A 23,306-nucleotide genomic window follows, 5' to 3' on the forward strand; every position below is an offset into this window, starting at 1 on the left:
GTGACAAAAGTGAAAGACTAGAATATCATAAAATGACTAGATCTCGTCTAGTGGTGTCTTTCACTTTTGTCACTAGTGTCACTTTTTTCTAATTAAAAAATTTTGAAGCTAATGAGAGTCATAGCGCAAAAAGTCTTTGGTACATAATATGTATTTTCATGTTCTTCATTTTTTACATAATATCGTTTACAATTATCAAACAACATATATTCTTTTATTCATTCTTGTAGTAATACTATTTCATCAAGTTCTGAGCTTTTATGACAGTTTTTATTTGTATCATTAGTATTAAAATAGCTGTTCTCTTTTATTGAAATGAAATTCTGTACTGTTAACATATATCCCACTTATCTTTTGCTCACTTTCATTCCGAGCCTTAGTAGTCATCTCTGTCACAGAGCCTAATATTTTCAAATGCCGTATCTTCTCCAATTCCCCTTTTCTACACGTTTACTCATTGTCTTCACGCAATTTTAAGTTGTTTTCTATCAATAAATATTTATTCACTATAAAAGTATTACAATATGTGCATTACAACATTATAAAATTAAGTTAATATTACTGATACTTGCAAGAAATCAGTTCACATATTGTAAACTGTTCCAACTACTGAATTCAGTTCTTTCCTACGTATTATTTTTACAACTAATGAGAATACATTAATATACTAAACAATAACTGGGTGGACGTCTACGCAAACTGCATAGATTTCTGGCAGAATTGTTTTCGTAGTGTTTATGCCCGCGATGAAATTCTATAAACCGCGATGGTTCTCTTCGATCTTTAGTCTTTTCCTATCAGAATTAATTATGTAAACAGCTATAAGGTTTTCAACGATATCGTTCTGGCGAGTTCTAATTAATTATGAAGCATAAGATATATCATGTTCGCTTTTCATTCGCTTTTAATATTCCCGCCACACCAATACGTTCATGAAAAAGGAGAAAGAGACAGAGAAAAATGAAGATGAATAAGAAATATTTCTGGATGTTTGCAGTGAGGAAATTTACGTCAATAAAACAGACGAATAAATGAGACGACAACCCCGTTTTTTTCACAGCTAATAGAAAAACGTAGTTCCGCTGATGAAATAATAATAGTAATTTCGTCCATTATCGTTATCCTTCGTCGAGAATTTATCAACCTTCGGCTACCCACACCGACAACGAGTTTCACGTTCCTCAAGGACGTATTACGTGAAAACTTCGATCGCGTTATTGCTAGTCGCATTAACGAACTAGAAAGTCAGCCAGTTACGTAGCGGCAGATTCGTAAGGCAAACGCGGATAGGGTTTTCTCTTGTTGGATCTGACATCACAGACGATCGCGAAAACGAGAAATCACCTCTGAAAACATCGGCGAGAGATCGTTCCGCTGAAAGCGAACTTTGTCGGGTCTGTCTGGCAAGCCCGCATTTCCTGACAAAAGTCGTCACGTACACGAACCCGCGACCGAGAGTTTGTTCATCGGCACTCCGTAACATCTGGATTGGATATTAATTTCCACTCAATATATTGGGTTGTCTAATAAATTAAAAATGTTAAAGCCGTCTTTTATTAATTTAAAAAGTAACTTTTTTCAAGAAAAAAAAATAAATTCATCAATAATGTATTCGCCACCCCGTGATTCACACGCAGTCTCTTATACAACGCTCCAATACAGCAGTCATACTTATTGAACAATATAATTAATCTCAATAATCATGAGATTTGTAATCTCTATGATGTTTCCAAGGTGCGCGGAAGATATTTTGCACAACGTCTTGCACATAAAACTATTAGCCAGAAGATCAATAGAGATCTCGACGAGAAAACAATGGAAACAAGAGTGTTCATTAAATAACTATTGACTTTCACCGTTTCCTCCTTGACACCTCGTCTCCTGCTCTACTGAGATCTCTCGATGAACAAAATACCGGCGCGACGATCACGGGCCGCGCGATTTTTTTTCTGCGGGACGAGACGCACTTTGCGGATCGAGAGGCAATCGTCTCGAGAGGTCCTCGCGTTAAAATTCCGAGTGCGGAAGGGCTCGGGGAGGGAAAGTTCACGCGGTCGATCCTAGCCGGAGGCTTAATAACCGCGGGATTTCTGCGCGACGACCCCTCGGCGCGAGAATGGGAACGCACGGTCGATGCGAGCGCGATCTCGTTTTGCCCCAACGAAAATCGCAGGAATGCGACGGGAGCCAGCCGATTGGCGGCCGGCCGTTAACCAAAGACGCGACAGCGGAGACCGTTCAGCAACCGTTAGACAATCGGAGATCCCATCGTTGCGAAAGCCTCAAGGACCACCATGGAGTATATCACAAGGAGCTTCTTTACGCAACGATCGACCTGTCCTGTCTCTCTTTCTCTCTCCTCCTCCCTCTCTCTCTCTCTTTCTCTTCCTCTTTCTCTCTCTCTCTTTCTCACTCTCTCACTCTCTCTTCCTCTGGCACTCTTCCTCTCTCAAAGCCGAGTACGTGCGGAAAATTCGCGCGACGCTGCCGAAAAGTCGGCGGTACATACGGTGTGCAAAAAGCGCAACGAATCGTGATCGTGTGAGACGTCGATGGAATCTCGGGGTCGCAACCAAATATCCCGTCGATTCCCCAAGTGGCTACCGCCGCGCGCTACACGCTAAGTCGATGCTCGCAAGACGATACGTGAGAATCTTTATCAGCGAAGTGCGAAGTCGAATTGTGAGACTTGTTAACCCACTCGTATCGTTGCTCCCATTTACAAACAGCTTATGTCACGCTTACATCATATAGACGCTTATGTCACGTAGCCGATAAAGCGAGACGTTCTCGCCATGTGGATAAGAGATACGAATGGATTAAGATTCGAAAACTCAGGTCGGATCCTGCGCGAACAATCACGAGGGATGAATCAAAAAGAAAGACTCAGAAAAGTAGGCTACACCTAATTATTAATCTCCCTTGTGTGTGTGCGGTCACTGACATTCCGGAAAGAACTTGGCTTTCCTTAGGACTAATGACAGTTGTTCACAGTTTTAGTTATGAAGTTTTCTCTTGGAACCATAGAGGCCAGGCCGAAAGTTCAACTGCAATGCCGGTCACAAGAAAAACTAAGTTTTCTTTCTGGAGTGTCTATGACTAAGGGAATGCCAATAATTGGGTGTTTCATTGTATGCGAGTCTGGTAGTTCACGCGACATCGTCAAGTGTCTGCGAGTGTGTCTGTGAAAGTGCATGTGAGGTCGAATCTACCGGTGTCGTTGAATTGTAAGCATTCGTATATATTTTCGTCACTACACAATGGCAAAACTAGACGCGTCGATATATCGTCGAAGCTATTTCCAAGAGGCTCGAGCGAGATCGGACATCAGCTCCGAGCACTTTCGAATATCCCCGTTCAGGTTCGACGCCAACGAATTGGCACGAGTTTGGCTGCGTACCACGCAAGGAGAATCAGTACGAATCTATTTTCCCTCAAATTATTAATCGATAGCAATGAAATGGTACTACGACATCGGGTATCAAGTGAGTCCAATGACGTCGCGACATATCATATCGACCCTGTTACCAAAATATCGGGAGAAATCTCTGTGAGAGAACACTATTCGAAACATCGCGGTCCACCACCTGTGCCAGCAATTCTTACGGTGGGGCCCCGATACTCCGAATTCGAGAGTCGACCGACGAGCGCAGGTCTCTCGCAAAGTCGAAAAGTCTGTTATCAATGACGAGCACCCAGATTCTGATGACTTCGAACACCAATAAGATACGTCTAACTGCAAGATGACGTTTCTCTGTGTATGTGTATATACGTGTAAAAGGTTATCTGAACAAAAAAACTGTAAACTAATCAAACACTAACCGTTACATACAGTGGTACTGTAAATTCGAATTAGCAAATGAGTTCATTCCGCCTCGACTTGCGATCATATACAACACGATTCATCTTCCGACTATATTAATTGCAATCTCATCGATCTTATCACTTGTCGACGATACTTGCGATCCACTGTCGAACTTAAAACTACTAAAAAACGCCGACTCCAAGATCAAAGCTCATGCGTGTCTTAGATCTCATCGGATGACAACGCGCATACCTACGCAATAAAGTGGGTCACCGAGAAAATAATAGATCATGTGCGTGTCATGTGCGCATTCCTACGCGGATAAACACCGTCCAAAAGGCATCATCAAAATCCGAGTGTCTCGCCTATGAGCGCCCCCACGATGGAAGATAAATCGACGAGCGAGGAAAACACGTGAGAAAAGCGACTCTCCGGACGTAGGACGACATCGCGACGTTGATCGACTTCTCGCAAACGTTCTCGCGTGTCGGCGACGCCCACAGCTAGAGTGACCAACCGACCCGAATCTTTTCGGCTCTTTATAGAGCCGTGCTGACAGTATACCTTAGGCGGGACCTTAGGATCATTTGCCTCGATTTATTATATCTGCATAAAGTAAAGTAAATAATATAAAATTATATTATTACGCATTATTTGTGAGATCAGAGAAAAGTGCAGTTGATTCTTCATTATTTTTACGCCCCGTGGATTATTGTTCATTTTATTTTAAAATTTTTATTAGTCCAGTTTTAAACTCTAATGATATATATTAAAAACAAAAAATAATAGAAGGCTATGTTCTGTTGATTGTTTGATGTTAGCCCAATAATGAATAAACATTTTGTTTACCTATGTACGATCTACTTTAAAAATCAATATATCGAAATATATCTATATATGTATAATAACTAAAAACATCGAAAAAAAGGTATATTTCTAACTATAATTATACAAAGAAATAGTTACTATAAACTATATTCAAAAAACTATTTTTACTCGATTCTACTATGATATAAGTAATAGCCTTACCATATGTATGTTGCTACTACCATTTTATTACAAAAAATATAGTTAGGACCAAAAATAATTATAATCTTAAATCAACTCTTTTTTCCCTCAGGGAAGGGACAAGTTAAGACTGCTGACTGCTCGCCACGGCTATCTTGATTTATGACTTCAGAGGCAAGGAAATGCATGCCCTGCAAATTCCTACAGAGTATATCAAAATAAAAAGATATATCCAAAAAATGACGCAATCGATTAAGCACACCACTAATTACTCCGGACACTTTCGTTTTGCTATAATAACCAATAAATAACCATAAAATTAACGCGACAAAATAACGAATAAGGAAATATAGGAAAAAAGGTAAAAAGGAAGGTTGCGTGTCAATTATTAATCGGTTACTTATTGATTGTCGGAGCATTTTAGAGATGTGCTTAATCGATCGCGAGCGTCACCTTTTGGGTGTATCTTTTTATTTCGACGTATTTCGCAGGCGTTTCGGCTGTGCACTTCCTCGCTTCTGACGTCATCAATAAAGAGTTCCGCAGCAAGTAGCCAGAAGCCTCAATATTACAAGATATTTCGTAATGTAAACTAATAAAAAAAAACTCCGATCTTTTTGTTTATGTGACTCTTTAAGGTCGATATCTCGAAATTGGCCGATTGAGAGTTGGTCACTCTACTCAAAGCCAGCCAGTCAGCCAACAGCAGGCAGGCAGGCAGGCAGACAGACAGACGGCGGGCGAGCCGACACCTAAACGCGCACTTAGACATTCCAGTTTGCACGTAGATCGCGTCGTCGCCCATTGACAAACACACGCTGCAACGCAGCCGGGCGCATCGCGCGCTAATTGCCGGCGAGATAAGGCGAGATAAGCCTGCGCTTTCGGGAAAGACGAGCGTCGTCGCGCCGACGGCGATGTTATTCTTTCTCTTTCGCGCCGGCAAAATTGAAACCGCGTATCGTCTCGTCGGATAACCACCACCATCACCACGATAACGTTCAGACTTCAACGAAGCCCGAGGTTTATATTTGTTTTTCTGAGAAGCGGCCGACAATCGCGGTATATCGCGCGTGTGTCCCCGAAATTGTTACACCACGCGGCGGGAATGATGAGATGATTGGGTACTCACGGTGGTGCGTGGGATAATTGTTGTTGTTGTTGTTGTTGTTCGACAGGAGCCGGTAATCCATGCTGCTGGATGCCGATGATAAGCCGTGACAAAACGTCCCCCCGTTGACTTTCGCCTCGAGTTCGCACTGCTACGCTCACACGCGCGTTCCCGCACGATGTGCTGGTGGCGAATACGTCCGTCACGAATACGGCGCAGTTCGCGGGAACCAGGACGTCACCGCACCAAATACAACGCGATACCGCGAGCAGTTTTTGTCATCCGCATCGTTTCGCGAAGGTCGTCGACTCGTACGCGCGCATCTCCCGCGGCGTTGTGGAACGGCCGATTCGCCGCCGGTGTGTCGAACGAAAGCGCGGTAATTTTCGATCTATCTCGACCGGGGTCTACTTATGATCCAGAGACGACCAGCTCTCTCGCTGCGTTTCGCTGCGGCTGCAGGCTCGCGACTGCGGATGTCACACAGAGATATCGTCGATTACTGATCGTCGTTCACGCGGAGGTAACGCATTGCGTAAGAGATAACGGATCCCTCGGTGATCGCGAATGGGAGGACGCACGTAGATCCCGCGCCAAGACAATAAAGCGCGCCGCGGTAACGGCGAAATCTAATCGCGGCCGATTACTGCGTCGCAGTAGCTCCGGATGAGCCGATTGAAACTCGGCCCGACGAAAAGATCGGCGCGATACACATGCTCGCGAGGTGACTCGCGGGTGAGAGGGACGTGAGAGAAAGTATGTAGTAGGGATCCCGGCAGGCAAGTAACGGCGAGCTCGTGTAAAATGTCAACTTCGCGACTAACTCGAAAATAATGCATCAGGGTCGCGTATTATTCTGCCCGCGCTCTCGTTAGGAGCGAATCGAATTATCGGAGCGGTCGATCTCGGATTCACGCTAAGTGAATATTTCACCAAATCGGAACGATTGTTATCGCGATGACGTGGGCAAGCCTACGGGTCTAGATGGCCACGGAGTCACGTTGCTCGTGTACTTTTTTTAGTATTTATCTTCAGATAAAAAACAGTGGACAAAATCGCGAAATGGTCCTTTTGGAATATATTTTTTTCCCGGAGTTAGTTTCATTAAAATCGAAATAATATTACATTTAAAAAGTAGAAAAAAAACTAATTCAATAGAAACAAAGTAATAAGTGTCCGCAAAAATCGCGCGTTTTTGATTCCGCGATTTTGAAATTGCGAATTCCTGAATTGTGTGCCAAATGATGACATCAATCACAAGAAATTGTTAAGCTGAGCCGAAAGTTGGTTGAAGAAATATAGAGGGGGAAGGGTCAAAATGGTTAAAGTTCATTAAAGCGTCAGCTTATGCACTTTGAAGCACGAATTTTTATCTCAGTCCGATAATTTAGAACTTCGTATTGGAGATTTTGTTGGCTGCTGGCAACAAATTTGCACTCAGATTTTCAAAATTCAAAATAGCCGATTCAATATGATGGACCATATCTTTTAGAATGTTTCAATTTTTACAAAAAATATCTAGGGGTTTTTTGGGTGGCTGATTATAAATCTGAAGTCAGATCTTCAGAAAAAAAATGGCTGACCTAGTATGGGAGATGGACAAAATTTTTTTTAAAATGAGTCAGCCATTTTTTCCTGAAGATCTAACTTCAAATTTATAATTTTATTTATAACTTCTACAAGAAATCTCTAGATTTCTTGTAGAAGTTGAAAAATTCTAAAATATATGGTCCTTAAAACGGCCATTTCGAATCTTGAAAATTTAATTTTAAATTCGTTGTCAGCAGCCAGAACTTCCCAAATACGAAGTTTTCAATTATCAGACTGACATAAAAATTTGTGTTTCAAACGTTGGGTTGTCACATTAATAGAAAGACTTTGACATTACTTTAACTTCCCCTATCTTTAAAACCAATTCTCAGCCCAGTTTACAAATTTGTTCGTGATTGATATCTTGTCATAAGATATCATTTGGTATACAATTCAGTTCCAAAAATTGAATCGCGAAACCAAAAACGAGCGAAAAAAATCACTAATCTTGCACTTCTTTCGAGCTTCTCGAAATTTCGTATTAATATACTTTATTATGAGCAAATAAAGTTAAGCAATATGTTACTAGCTAGAATAAAGTTTCTTGCAAGTGTATGATATATTGTTTCAGACAATAAAAGCAATTTTCATTCATAAAATGATTGAAATCGAGCAGATGGGCGAACAAGGTAAAATTGGCTCGTAATTAAGGAGCAGCAAGAATCCTGTGGAAATTTCTCGCGGAGACTCCAGGACTACTAATCAGGATACATATTTTATATGAAGTCCTCTTTCCTGCGCTGCTAGAAAATTGAACCCGGTATCAGAGCAAAATGGCCACGTTGCTGCACGTTTGCATTTTGATTATTGCAAAACAAAGTACACGCCTAATGGGATCGTGACAGGCATTAACACATAGAAGTAGGTTGCCTCTATCATCATTATGCAGTCAGTCACAACAATAAATTGTCTGAGAAGCAGTAACTTGGAAACATTGAAATATAGGGCATCTAGCCCCGGTCTCCCCTACGTCCTCGATAACGACTCGCCCGAGACAGAGCACCGATCGAAATTAAATATAGACCACCCGTGGAGAACGTTCGTAGTTATTTCGCCGGTTCCCTTCTGGGTGTCCCATAAATTTCCGCGTTCCGAGAATGAAACCTTGCCATGATCGGCCGGCTAAGCGCGCGAGGCGATTTTTGTCGACAGCCGCCGCTCCGAAACTCAGCCCGATCGCGAAGCTCTTACGAATAGTAAAACCGTGATATTTCAGAGTTGTTACTCAATACCAAAACTGTCAAAGTAGCCGAAATGATGGCCTTGCAAAGTTGAAAAAACCACTCGAACTTATAACGCTTTTGATACTTTTAATCGACATTAAATGAAACTACAGAAAGTGAACACATTTTTTATGCATTATACTGATATATAAACTTCATAGTAATGTTTGATAGTTCTATTTGCATAATTTAATCAATACTTTTTAAACACAAGAATTATGTATCTTGTAACTCTTAAAAATTATTATTGCGTGTTTTTTAGTAGATTAAATTTAATAGATTTCTTTGCCTTATTTTTTCAAAACGTAGTTATTTATCGACATACCGTCGATAGTCCTACACTGAAAAAAAATATCTAAAAATTAACAAATATTCATTAGGTAAGTACTATTAACATATTTACTTAAATTAAAATTCTCTTCATTTAAACCGAGTATTGTTTATTCGGTTTAAGTAAACAATACTCGGTTTAAATGAAGAGAATTTTTATTTAAGTAAATATATGTTAATGGTACCCATCTAATAAATATTTGTTAATTTTTAAATATTTTTTCCTCAGTATAGTGTTATAAACAACGTTGGGCGTTATATTATGAAAATTTGGTCAGACTAAAATAATCAGCAAATCAATAATCGAAATGAATCAATCGTCACAAACGTAATCGCAAATAATTCAGTCGACTGATAGAATTAATTAGAAGTAATTATAATTATAATCCAATTAAAATTATTTATATTAATAATTATAAAATTATTTATATTAATAATTAATCATCAATAAATTTATTCACGATTACATACGTAACGACTTAATTTAAATTATCGATTTGCCGGTCTGAACCAACATTTTAACCGATCAATGGTCAACCACTGATTAAGAATTATTACGGTTTCTTCGTGCTCGTGTCTCGCCCGAATTTACGAACGTGCCGCGTCAGATTTTTCGCAAACACGCGGAACTGAAGGCAGCCCACACGAAGTCATCGACTCCCACGTCGCGAACGCGACACGTGCATAAAGAGGTAATCGGGGCGCATTCTTGCACGTGTGCGTGCATGTCTAGAGCCACACGTGTGATTAAAGCATTCCCGGAAATCGACCGCGTACGCGAAGGAGCGAAGCCTCTGCAAATAACGAGAGCGCGTGCCACGATTACTTATATTCGTCGCGCTTGGCAAGACGAATGCCGCGCACGATTACGTATGTCCTGCACCAAAGTTTGCCTTGCCGCTTTTTGCATTTGTTGTTGCCGCACTCCGCGCGGCTGAGTGACGGACGAGAGGGGAGGGGGGGAGGACGGGCGATGAGAAAAACAATCAACGTTAAAATAAACCGTGATCTAATGTCAACAACGGGACAGCGACATTTCAATTCTCAAGTGGCACTACGTATCCGTCCAATCGATATCCGATAACGATGGTATACTAGGAAAGGTACGTGCAACGTACCGTCACCGAAAAAATCGAACAGATATCTAAACAGATATTTCTTCTCAATTACATCTATGAGCCAAATACACTGCGCTCAATTGACTATTAAGTTACATCATTAATTATCATTAAGTATATCGACCAATAATGTAAATTTTCCGTTATTAATGCAGCAACAAATTTGCTGAAAGTTGCTTGTTACATTCAGATTTTTTTATTTTTACATGACTGTCATCTTTTTCGTATTCCTCTCTCGTTGTTATATGTGATAAGAACGAGTGCTGCATGAATCACTCGTAAGGGACACAAGTTTTACAAACTGACGCAATATTACGTCGCCGAAAAAATCAAACACATTCAGATAGATAGCTAATAGATGACAGAAACTCTAGAATTTTTTCAATTACATTTATATACTTGCCAAATATACTTGAATATTGAACTGACCATTAAGTCTACATCGTCTAATAATGTTAATTTCCTGTTACGTTAACGTAAAAACAAATTTGCTAAAAGTTACATTTACAATTTCACATTACATTTTATACCGTATATCTTTTTTGTATTTCTATTTCGTCAATAAGGTGACAGTCCCAATTATAGATAGTTTCAATTTTGGGCTAAACTTTGGTTTGTTAACGTATTAAAAAAGCGTATATTACAGTGAAAAAACACGGAAAAACTTTTTATATTCCTTAATTCTTTTGCAATTACATTCTAAAGTTATATACACAAATATTCCTAATGTTAAAAAAATGTAGGATATCAATTGCTTTACCGACTCTTTAGATTTATCAGACTGCTGATGTTGTGTGCTGCGTACACCATTATTCTATACAGACCAAAACAATGAATGTGAACATTATTAATATAAAATTGGGCGCGTGAATAACGTATAACACATTATATAAACGCGTAATATTTGCTGACCCATAACTGGAACTTATGGATAAATGGTTCTTGTAATTAAATTTTTTTAATTTAGGATAAACTAACTTAAAGTCTAACAATTTTGTTTCAAAACTATGATGTATTAATTGCTTATATTGGTATCAACAATTCGTTTGGATGTTCAACAAATTTATGTAAACGATTGAAAGATTGTAATTATATTTTAAAGTCGCAACACTTTGTGAATCGATCATGTATCTATTTTTTTCACGCAAGTTTTTTTTTAATTCGTCAATAAAACTCACTTTCCACAAATTTGCGCGAAAAAAATAAATATATACCATCGATTCACAAACTAATGATACGACTTTAAAATGTAACTGCAATCGCGTTGTAGACAAGGCTTAAGGTCTATCTACAGAGGGATTGGCGGTATACAGTAAGTCGTAAGCAGTAAGCAAATTGACCAACTACAGTTGATTATTCTTGTGATAATCGACTGTGGTTGGTCAATTTGCCTACTGCTTATATATCTCTTACTGGATATTGCCAATTCCATTATAAATGGACCTTCAAACGACCTCCGCTACCTTATATGCGACGAATACGAGTGCCACGCGCTTTGCAAACAGCGAGCTTCACTTCGAAGCTGACAAAGTAGCCCAAATTTACGCGCACCTGTCTACCCGAATCCGGCCAGTCGCAAAAAATCGCCGCGAAAGGGCACAGCGAACAAAACGACGCGCGACGACGACATATTCGTCCCGCCCAGAACCTTCGCACACGCTACTCCGCGTAACTACGCAGCGAGCGAAGGAGACTCCCGTACCTTTTATCGTGTCAATGGCACCGACGTGTTTACGTCGACGCAGCGGCGGGTCCGGAGGGAATCGAAGGAGCCAGAATGGTGACGAGCAAAAGCGTGATCGCGTAAAGTACAAGCCCACGACGATCACGGTGTCGTCGTCCCGTGGTGCACCGCGGTTTCTCACTAACTCAAGACGTCAAGCGCGGCAAACTTCACGTAGCTCGGCACCATAACCGTCACTCGCGCGCGCAGAATCACGTCGCGCCGACCAGGAATCTCGTCGCCGAGGCGATCGCGACGATCGCCACTCGGGGAAGAAACGAACCGTGCGGTAACCTTGCCACCTGGCCTCGAAGGAGACGACGCGGTGTCTCTCTCTCTCTTTCGTGTATCCGAGCCGCAGGTCAAAGCGATGTTTTCAACGACGCACCGTGTGTGTCGACACTCTTCTACGCTTCTGCTGCTTCTCACACGCGAGAACGCGACCCCCTGCGCGCGCACTTGCCGACGCGTCTACTACGATTTCGGCGTAGATCACGGGGGGAGGGGGGGAGAGGGACAACACTCTCGGCGCCGTACACACGCACGCACGTGCGTTCGATCGCGGTCGCGACGATATGGCGCGCACAGCACGTCGGGTCACTAACTTCCGCGCGGAGTAATGTGACGACGTTCGCCGAAAACTGCCGAGGAGGCGCGGCGGGCCGGTCGCCCAAGGCTACTTCGGCGACTGGTCGGTGGCGCTCGTCTTTGTTCGTGAACGATCGCGAGATCACGGAAACGAACGATCCCGGAGAATCACGATGCGCGCCGAAAACCACCCTTTTCGTCCCGAAATTCCGTTCCCGCACTCGAGCCGCCTTCTTGCGCGACTTTTTCCGATCGCGCGCGCTCTCCGCGATCGTGTTGTCTGCGCTCAGACGACGTCCACCGTAACGTAAACAACACACCGTACGCTGAATGTAAACACAACACTGAGAGAGGGAGGAAAAGATAGAGAGAGAGAGAGAAAGAGAGAAAACTCGCTGATACCGTGGGTCGGGTCGACGTGAAACAAAACACGCGCACTATCCCCGACGGCGTCGTTCGCGCGACACACGGAAGTCCGCGGCCACGCTTCCGCGAAAGACTCACCGCGCTCGTGCCGCTCGTCACGCGCACGTAAACAACAGACGGCACCCGCGACGCCGTCGTCCAGCGGTGAGAGATGGGAAAGTGTAACGTGTCGCTCGCGTGGTGTCTCGCGTAGTACTACGGAGAGGGACGAGCGACTCCCGCCGCGTACGGCCTCCCTCACTTACACAGCGTCGCGTCGAATACATGGCGCGTTTCGTCTCTCTTTCGCTCGTTCTGCGCGCCGGGAGCGCGCACCAGCGCGCTCAGATACGCGTTACATGATACACACACGGGCGCGCGCGTGTACGTAGGTGCTCGCTCCCGCCCCCCTGCCGGAATCACCTCATTGGCATCCGTCGTGCGAGCAGCGAGAGCCCGTCTTTGGACTCCTTCCTTCGCCCCACGTTCCAGGGCTGGTGGCGAGGCGCACTTTTCGCGGGTAAGTGTAACGCGAGTGCTGCCTGTTTCTTCTCCGCGGCTGACTTTCCCGACGCGGGCCGTGAGTCAGTGACGCTTTGGGTATCAGAGAGAGGTCTGTTCTTCCTCGAAAAAAACTTCTCAACTAGTGCACACTGGTGCAATAAGTTAGGGAAGTGAAAGAAAGTACTTTTGTGCCACACTCTAACTTATTGCGTCTGGTGCACAAGTTTTTTTATGAACGAACTAATTTCAAGTCTCGCTCGGACTGATTTGTCTTAACGGAGATGACACTATATTTTGAGCAATATTCTAAGTGATATTAACTTTTACAATAAGCAGGTTGTTGCAAAGCTCGTGAGATCAAGTATAAAAATAATTGGAATTATACGTAGAATTGTGTGTGCCAAGTATCCGGTTTTGATCCGGACTATCAGGTTTTCAAGAGTCTTGTCCGGTGTCCGATTGACAAGTCAAACCGGACGTCGTCCGGTTTTTAAGTTATAACCAATCAAATGAAATTTAAAAATAGAGTTCGGATTTCATGTTTGTCCATTCCAAGCGTCTACCGATTATTTAGTTTTTCGTTTAATAATAAAATATATTATATTTTGTAAAAATAATAGTGGTTTATTATTTTATTCAACCAAATTTTGTTCTTAAAACTGAAAATAATATTGTAAGTAATTTCTTATCAAATTTTGTATTTAATTTAGTTTTATGATTATTATTTCTGCCCAGTTTTATTCGGTTAAATTTATTACCAAAGAGAAATAATTTAAACTTTCAGATTTAGCAATTCTAGAATTACGTGACTGAACAAGTTTCGCGAAATTTCGAATTGTGAAATGTAAGATAACAGTCATAATTATAGGTCATTTAAAGTTAGAGTAAATTTCAATCATTTACATTTAAGTTTGTCGATCGAATATTCGAACAAACTATACCAATACGAGCAACTATCATAGTTTTTAAACAAAATTATTAGACTTTAAATTTATTCTAAATTATAAAAACATAATTAGAAACATTTTTATGCGTGGGTTTCAAAATTGCGAGTCAGCAAATATTACGCACCCGCAGAATAGGTTATACGGTAAACAATTTTATATTAATAACGTTCACATTCGCATTGTTTTTTAGTTTGTATAGGATAATGATACATACGTTACACAATCTACTAATCTAAAGAATCAGCAAGACAACTGATATCCTATATTTCTCTTAAATATTAAGAATATTTGTGAATATGTAATATTAAGAATATTTGTGAATATGTAATATTAAGAATATTTGTGAATATTGTATATAAAATTGTAAAAGGACAGAGGGAATATAAAAAGAAATTGTCTATGTTTTCAGTATAATATGGATTTCTTAATAAATTTATACAAGTCAAATTTATGTGTGTGTGACCCGAAATCGGCACATAACTCACAATTGGAACTGTCACCTTACTTTTTACAAGTTACCAAGTGTCTCATTGACTACACCAAGACGTTCGAGACATTTTCAAAATAACAACTTTCATGTTTCCGCTTTTACGCGTTCTAACAACTCTCACTAATCTCTCGTCTCGTGCAGAATATCACACAATTTTTAAAATAAGGTATGAAAATAATGAAAGTGGTGAAAGGTCATCAAGTTTCGTGATACAGAAAGTATCTATATTTTAGGATATCTCTATCGATTGTATGTCAATCAAGATGACTGAAAAATGTCTAAAATGTCCAACTTACGACTTCCCAGTTAATGACTTTACCTAACCACTTCTCGCAGCTTTTTATCTTCTCGTGCCAATGATAAGAATTACGAAAGGTTATCAAATTTCCTGATATAGAAATGCATACTTTAGGATATCTACTTGATTATACGTTGAACCGAGACCGTTGAAAAATGTCCAAAATGTCCAGTTTGCGAATCTCCACGTGTTTTAACGACGTGTTTAATCACTTCTTGCGACTTTTTCGCGTGGCGATAATACATGTGCGTGTCTATCGAAGAGTCGGTGTTAATTGGCACGCAAAGTGTAATCGCGATGTGTACTGGAGTCTGACTTCTCGCAGTCTTCAGTTTGCCCGTCTGCCTCGGAGGGGAGGGCTCGGGTAACGAGGTTTCTAAATCCGGCCTTGTCTATCGTCCTCGTCTGACCGCCTTCGTTCCGTTTCCTCACCAACCCTCGCGGGGCAGGCTTTTTCTCGGAGTCGCGCGCGCGCGGCCGTCTACGCCTCTGTTCCGATCCGCAATTTTCTTTCTCTGTTTCTCATTCTCTTTTCTTCCTCTCACCCTCCCCTCCCCTCTCTCTCTCCTGCCTCGATCCACAGCTACCCTCTTTCGGTCCTCTCTCGCTCCGCCAACGTTCTCCGCGACGGCGTACATGGAGCCCCTTTCTCCACGATTCGCTCCTCCACCGCCCGCGAAACCTCTTTATATTGTGTCGCTCCGAAATCCGCAGGAATTAATCCGTCGCGACGGGGTCGTTATTAAAGCGTATTGGCCCCGCGCGATACGCGGAATCCCATTCTGCGTCGCAACACCGCCGCGTCGTCTAATAATAATAATTTCGCGGTGCTGCACAGAGGGTGGGATTAATTAACCCACGATCCGGGGAAACACGCGGACAATACCCGTCACGATCGCATTGCGCGATTCCGGGAACGCTCGCGAAATTGTGCACGAGAGGTGCCCGAAAGCGCACTGCGAGCATAGTAAACAAGTTCTCCTATTGGATACGAGAGAAACTTTAATCGACTGCTATTCTGAGATTTCTATGATATCACTGGAGATTTCTCGAATTTGTATAAAAAATGGCTAGATTGAAAGTAACTCGGTGATGGAGGGGACAGAGCTAATGTCTGATTTTCGGAATTCACGATTAGTCTGGGAAATATCAGCTCATTTTTATATGATTTCAGGCTTCGATTTACAAGGTTGTAATGTGAGCTCGCCAAAGAGATTCTCCTGAAAACGAGAAGCACACGCACGGCCAAAGACACAGCGAAGCCAGGCGAGACGAAGGGGAGAGTCGGGGAAGAAATGAGGAGGGTTGCTCGCGAGTTCGCATGGGTGACATCGCGTCGCCTCACGCACACGTCCGCGCAATTGTGCACGTGAATTCACCGACACGGCACGGCACGAGGTGACAGAACAGGATGAGATAGGACAGGACAAAACAGGACACGACACGACACGACACGATACGACACGCCACGCCACGAGAGGAAACGGTCTCGGTGGAGGAAACGTAAACGCAATCGACGAAGCGTACCCTAGGTCTTGGATGCACACACGGAAAGCCATCTCGCCGTCGCCCTTCCCGCCGTACGATGAACCACGAGGGTCTTCTGTTGTACAGGTGAGTGTAAAGCATATCGTGCTATCGCGCAAGCGCGCGCCAGGAGCGGACTCGGGCGAAAGCGGAGCAGCGAGCTTGGTATTTTTATCCACTTCGTGTTTTTACATCTGTCTCGACACGGCTGACTTAAAATATTCCCGCGCTCGCGTGTATTTTGGAATCTTACCAATGATCCTAAAAGAAACCGCTCTCATGGACATCGGAAATTTATGTAGCAAACAACAGTAGACATCATTGAGGACGGGAACAATTTGTCTGCTATTTATCAAAATTTGACCCAATATCTCTACAGTCTTGAGTTTTGATATCAACATGTTGACTGCCATAGAGCTGATTAATATGACCTCTTTTAAATAAGTCATCACGCATGAGAAAAAAGATAAAGTTTAATTTTATTATATTACACAATATCTCATCACACGTGACATATGCTGTCCCGATTGGGGCAGACGATCGATGCTGTTATACGGTTGTGATAATAACAATTTTAACAATTTTATTAATTTTATTAATAATTAATACACGATATATGCATTACATACTTGTGACAATGACAATTGTAACATAAAAAATGAAATATATAAAACTCGCTGGAGTCATACGTTAACGTGTTTGATATTTCATTAATAATCCCTAAAAAGTTTAAATTTTGTTAAAATAAGCTACACTTGCAGTTAATAACTGAGAAACAAAACTTTGCTGTGTCTACTACACACAAAGAAATCAGATATCATTCCACCACTAAGGAAAGCAATTATTCAGTCTCTTTCTTTTAAGTAATAGATTATCTCCAATAAAGGATATTTTCTTCACAAATTTGCGAAAAGCTCATTATCATGTACTCGGAAGAAGTATGTGTATTCTCTCTTTACAAGAATATTATAAAACTTTATCAAAAGAAAATGTTGGTTTAACTTTTGTGTAGTAAGTAAACCGGCATTTTGATTTTAATTTAATATTCTTGGTTGGAATACTGAAAATTTACTAATATTTAAAATATATTTTGAATAAATTTTTAATGCTTGTGAGGAATTTGTGATAAATTTGCGGATATATAAACTTATGAATACTTGAAACAACATTTACATAAATGCAATATGCATTTCTTGTATGCAGCATTCCCTTGTTCCTTCTACCCGCAGCTCGAAAATTATTGATCTCCCGAAACTTTCAAGAAACTAAATTCTCTATGTATCAGCAAATGCCATTATCATCGAGCTTTCCATACAATTATCCTCATACTAACAATCATATCAGTATAATAATATCGTTTTGACCCACTCGACGATTTATCGTGATAAAGCTATAAATTAATCTTAGCATTAAAGTAAATCTCTCAATAATTGAACTGATAAGAAAGCACGAAGATCAATTTTATATTTTCATTAATAAATAATTAATGAAAATATCAACAAAACAAATGTTTACATAAAACTTTGGCTTGCCAGCGATCAAAAAATAATAGGAAATAAAATAATCAATAAATTTCAGTTATAATTTTAATGAAATATTAATGTCGGTTGTATCAGTAATTGGACTGAAAAACGAGTTATGTCTTAATTACCGAATAATACAAACTCTATGACATTGGATGTTCATTAAATAATATTGTAAAAAAACGCATATTTTTAAATAAAATTTCTCTCTCTTTCTGTCTTTTCAGAAATATTAAATACAAATATATTGTTAATGTTTCACAGCACATTCAATCATTAGGACATGTTCAATCACTGGGACATTCACCTGAAACAAATCTTTCACAACACCGGTTTCCTGAATCCGCTCCTGGCGTTTCGCACACCGGCGCGATGCTTTTAGTGACGCGCGTTCGTCGCGTGCGCGGGGGAGGGCAGGTGGAGAACGACGCACCGACACACACTCCCGGCTCCCGCGTTTTGCTCGGGGGATTGGTGACGTAGCGTGACGTCACGGTAGACACCAGTTCCCGGGGCAGACGATCGATCCTGGTCATCGTGCACGACCACCACCACCACCATCACCACCACTACCAAAATACTGTCGCGACCACCGCCGTTGTCGTCATCATCATCGTCGCGATAAAAAGGAACACGTGAACGCAACAGTGCGCAACTGCGAGATAATACAAAGTAACGAGGGACGTGCCGTTTTTCCCAGGACTGGCCCCGGTTTGCCATTCTTTGTCCCGGAATTTTTTAAACGCTACGCGAGCCGATTTGTCCCGGATTCGAGCCAAACTGTACCGATATAGAGAAATTTTAAAATCCTTCTGACACAAAGAAAGACCTTCTCAACAGAATTCGTAGCTCTGGTTGCTTCTTCTTAATTTTAGGCAAGGACAACAGAAGTTTCGTCATAGTTTGTATTTTTATTGTAGTATGTTTTTTCTCCATGCAGCAGACCTTCATTGTTATTTTTTATATGTCTATAAATAAAATATTGTTTCATGAGTATATGTGTATATAAGCAATTTTCAGTGATATCTTCCTTCCCCTCCCTCCACACATTTATGAAGCGTTCCGGATTTGGAGCTGGGAGATCCGGTCGCCTCAGAGAACACCTCTGCTCGATTATCCGGACGTGCGACGGTGATGGCCCGCGTGGCTACGCGGCACACGTTAGGTTAGGTTAGGTTCAAGGTTTCTCGTCGGGCTATGATTAGGTCAGGTTGGTACACGCACGTCGCGATTGTAGGTAACGAAGCACGAGCGCTAATTGGGACGAATGGCGCGGAAGCGCTCAACCCTCATGGAGGTCGATCGAACGATTAACTCGTGCGCGACGCATACAGCCGGAATCGTCGAGAGTAGGCTTCTCCTCCGCGAACAAGCCGAGCGAGCGAAAGTCGCGCTAGATCCGCGCTCTCACCCTCCGAACGAATAAATCTCAAGCGACACGCGCGACGTCGGCGGAGCGTGAAGACGTTGGCGTGTCGCGCGACCGAACCCCGCGTGAGCCGCCATACCGAGACGACGGCGAGCCGAGCCTAAGCCGTCTCGTGGGCTAAATTTACACGGGCTGCGCGTTACATCGCGCGGCCCTGACCACTCGCGTCGAGACGCTCCGCACACACAGGTACGCATGGAAGCGTGGATATGGAGGGACGGAAGAGGGGGAGTCCTCGAGGAAAAGGGTTAGAGAGATCACGGGGTCGTTCGGTCGGCGCTTGAAGCAGCGACGAGATCGCGCGAAGAAGAGCAGGGCGAGAAAGACGAGGAAGGACAAACGGCGCGAGCGAGAGTGAGAGCGCGAGGCGAGGATGAGCGGGAGAACGCGCGACGAAGAACGAAATCGGTTCAATAAATGCAGCGCACGCGGCCATCGGCACGGAGCGAAGCGCGCTCGGTGCCGCCGGTGATGACGGAGGCGTCGCGCAGCGAGACGCGGTGAACGAAGAGGCTGGGCGGGAAGCTCGTGCGAGAGTGCGAGAGAGAAGTACGGCACGCGACGGGTGCGAGCGCGACGGAGAGACAACAAACCCACGCCTGCGCCACGTGGTGCGAGCGTAGTAGCTCGATAGTGAGAACGGCGAGGTCTGAGACGTAGAAGAGAGAGAGAGAGAGAGAGAGAGAGAGAAAGAGAATGATAAAGGGAGGGAGAGAGGGTAAGGATAACCGGTAACAGTCCGCTGCTGGAAAGTACCCAGGCAGACTTCCACGATTGTCACAACACGTCTCCCATAGACTGATAAACTTCACACACACACACAGCAACTTTAAGTATATTGAATCACGAATTTCAGCAACATTGAGTTCCTTATAATGATCAGATTGCACTCATATTTATTACATACAATGACGAAATAGAAATACGAAAAAAGTGATCAAAATTCGTCTCAAACAATATGCCATGTTAAAAAAAATGTAACACGAAAATCTGTATATAATTTTTAGTACATTTGAAAACAAAAAAATTTACATTATTGTATATCAATCGTGTATATCATATGTTAATCGTTCGATGTTAACAGAAAAATGTACATCATTATATGACGCAAATTTAATAGTTAACTCAGTACAATATATAGTTTTTAGTATTTATTTCATAAATGTAGTTAAAAGAATTATAAAGTTTCTATCAATGATTGTGTCTCACGTTGTGATAATCATGGAAGTCTATCTAGGATGAGACATCTGGTGATGAAAACTTCACACAATGTATTTAATTATATTTATGAGACAAAAATATGCTATATTAAATTAGTCATTAAAAATTTACATCATATAATAGTGTAAATTTTTTATTGTAGTTTCATAGTTATTAAACCTTTCTTTGAATCTAGTAAAAGTAAAAGGAACTTATATGAAAAAAAAAAAAAGAAAACTATAATATATTCTCTTCGTGTATTTCTATTTTGTCTATGTGATAAATACGTGTGATAAAAATGTGTGACATATGAACCAGTTATAACCTTCACAAATCGACTAGTAAAATAGCTGCCAAACGTACATCTATCTATCTGAATGCTTAACATAGAAGTTGAGAATGTCTCGCTTCAGAGTAGAAACCTTAACGAAGAGAAGGACATCCCTCTCTTTCTTTCTTTCTTACTCTCTCTGATCGACCTCAGCGACCCCTCATCTCACCCTGCGTTCTACTATCGACCCTGATGAAACCAGACGCGAAAGTTACGCGACGATGCGAGGAAGGGGAACAGTCACTCTCGCTCCGGTCGATATCTTCGGATCAAGCGCGGGAAAGAAACCGGATCGCGTGGAGAGAGACGGAATGATAACAATGCAACGTGCTCCGCGATCACCGCGCTGCACCGTCCGTTCGCCGGCGTTCTGGTCGTTACTACTGACAGTAGTACGTCCCGTCCATTATCAACCTTCGAAATGTCCGCGCGGACTGCGCTCTCACGTTTTCCGCGGCGGGATCGTGACAATGACGCGCTAATCGATAACCATTGTCACGAACACGGAGAAAATAGTGTAGTGAAAATGACGTTAAGATTTTGTATTTTATTTCATTTTTTTTTTTTTTTTTTTTAAAGTTGGATTATGCTGACATTGTAATGTTTGTGTATATAAAATAGAATATGTCTGTATGTTCCTCATTAATTCCTAAACTTTTTGACCGATTTGTGCCAAATTTTGCATAGTTACTCTTTAGGAAATTGCGGAAAATATAGATTACACGAAACCTACTCCCTCCTTAACATTTTATGATAATTTGAGTTTAGATGTTCTAGATATAAGAAACCCGAGCGAAACTCCGAGTAGTTTAAGCTAGTAAATTACTATAAAAACAGTAAATTTGACGATCTACCGAATATGCGATAAAAAACACTCGAATAAATACAAATAATAATTTGTGTAGTAAAAAGTCAAACGTGCATAACAGTTTTTGACAAATACGTAGCGATTTTGATGTAATTTCCAAGGTTCCATGGTCTCCTTAAGGCTACAAAATTTTGTTATAATTTTCACTACAATATTTCTTCCGTAAATGTTTTTATTTGCATTGACAAGAGCAGATGATGTCTCCACGTGGTTGGTATTAACGACAAATTTATCATAATTAGACAATTTATGGACCTCTACTAGATTCGCGACTCACCGGAAGAGACTTCGGCCCTGATACACGCACGGTTTTCGCGCTCGTAATTATTTGTGAACTCAAGCGACCTTGACGGAGAAAGATGAACGATAACAGTAATTAGTTATGCGCGTGTCGGTCGACGGCTTTCACGTTAACTATGCTAATGAATGCGGAAGGAAAAAACTGTCTAAATAAGTCGAACTTATTATTCACTTATTATTCATCGTGAATTATTACGCCAGGAAATACTCAAGAGACAATTCCACACACACATACACATGTGCGTGCGCGCGCGTACACACGTATCTCTCTTTCTTTTTTGTACCCCTTCTGTATCATACTTTAACCCGTGTAATTTCCAAACTGAAAGAAAAGTCTATTAATAGCTAATAAATGCATTTGATTAAACATTTCAGTGCGATACTTGGTAATTTTACCAAATATGGTAATAGTTACCAACTGTTTGATAATAATTACAAAATAAGTAGTAAAACAAAATCTTCAATTAGTTGATCTAATCAAATGATTTAGTAATTAATGCCTAATAATTACTAAGTCGTTTGATAATTATCAAAATATTTTTGGTAAAAGATCTGTTCTAAAATATTGCGTCAGTCTAATCTAGTGGTATTACTAAACAATATAGTTTTATTTAACAAATTGCTTGGTGATACATATCACATAAAGTGATAGTAATTACCAAACTTTGGTAACAGATACCAAGTTTTGCTAAAGCTATTTTCTAATATTTACCAAATTATTTAGTTATATTCACTTATATGTTAAGTTGAAACTATTTCATCAAGACATTTAGTAACTCTATCCAAAGTGAATGAATATTACCAAATCTTTTTTTCTGAATAAAGAAATTGTATGAACTGTCAGTCATATTTGTATAAATGCGGTATAATAATTGTTTTCAATGTATGCAACGACATAATAATTAGATTAAAATAACACCTATAATTCATTTTATCCCTGGTAGAAATGTATGCAGTTCATGTAGACATCTGCTCAATTATTGCCTAG

At 41.3% G+C, this 23,306-nt stretch overlaps 1 protein-coding gene across 11 annotated transcripts in view; it reads right to left on the minus strand.

Moving 5' to 3' along the window:
• LOC116843454 (growth factor receptor-bound protein 14-like) overlaps window positions 1–23,306 on the minus strand; it is a 237,737-nt gene that overhangs the window by 28,454 nt on the left and 185,977 nt on the right. For 3 of the 11 annotated variants that reach the window (XM_032813884.1, XM_032813882.1, XM_032813883.1), the window contains exon 2: window positions 5,946–6,394. The exons of 4 other annotated variants lie outside the window; for them this stretch is intronic. In XM_032813884.1, the coding sequence (XP_032669775.1) occupies window positions 5,946–6,006 (61 nt within the window). In that variant the 5' untranslated portion in view covers window positions 6,007–6,394. Of the gene's footprint in view, window positions 1–5,945; window positions 6,395–11,887; window positions 12,585–12,898; window positions 13,106–23,306 lie in introns of those variants that run through there. 4 more of the 11 variants (XM_032813880.1, XM_032813879.1, XM_032813878.1 and 1 more) reach the window with 4 other exon arrangements.

This window comes from Odontomachus brunneus, unplaced genomic scaffold, assembly GCF_010583005.1.
Source record: "Odontomachus brunneus isolate Ranch 3 - 2012 unplaced genomic scaffold, Obru_v1 Obru_scaffold_033, whole genome shotgun sequence".
Taxonomy (NCBI): domain Eukaryota; kingdom Metazoa; phylum Arthropoda; class Insecta; order Hymenoptera; family Formicidae; genus Odontomachus; species Odontomachus brunneus.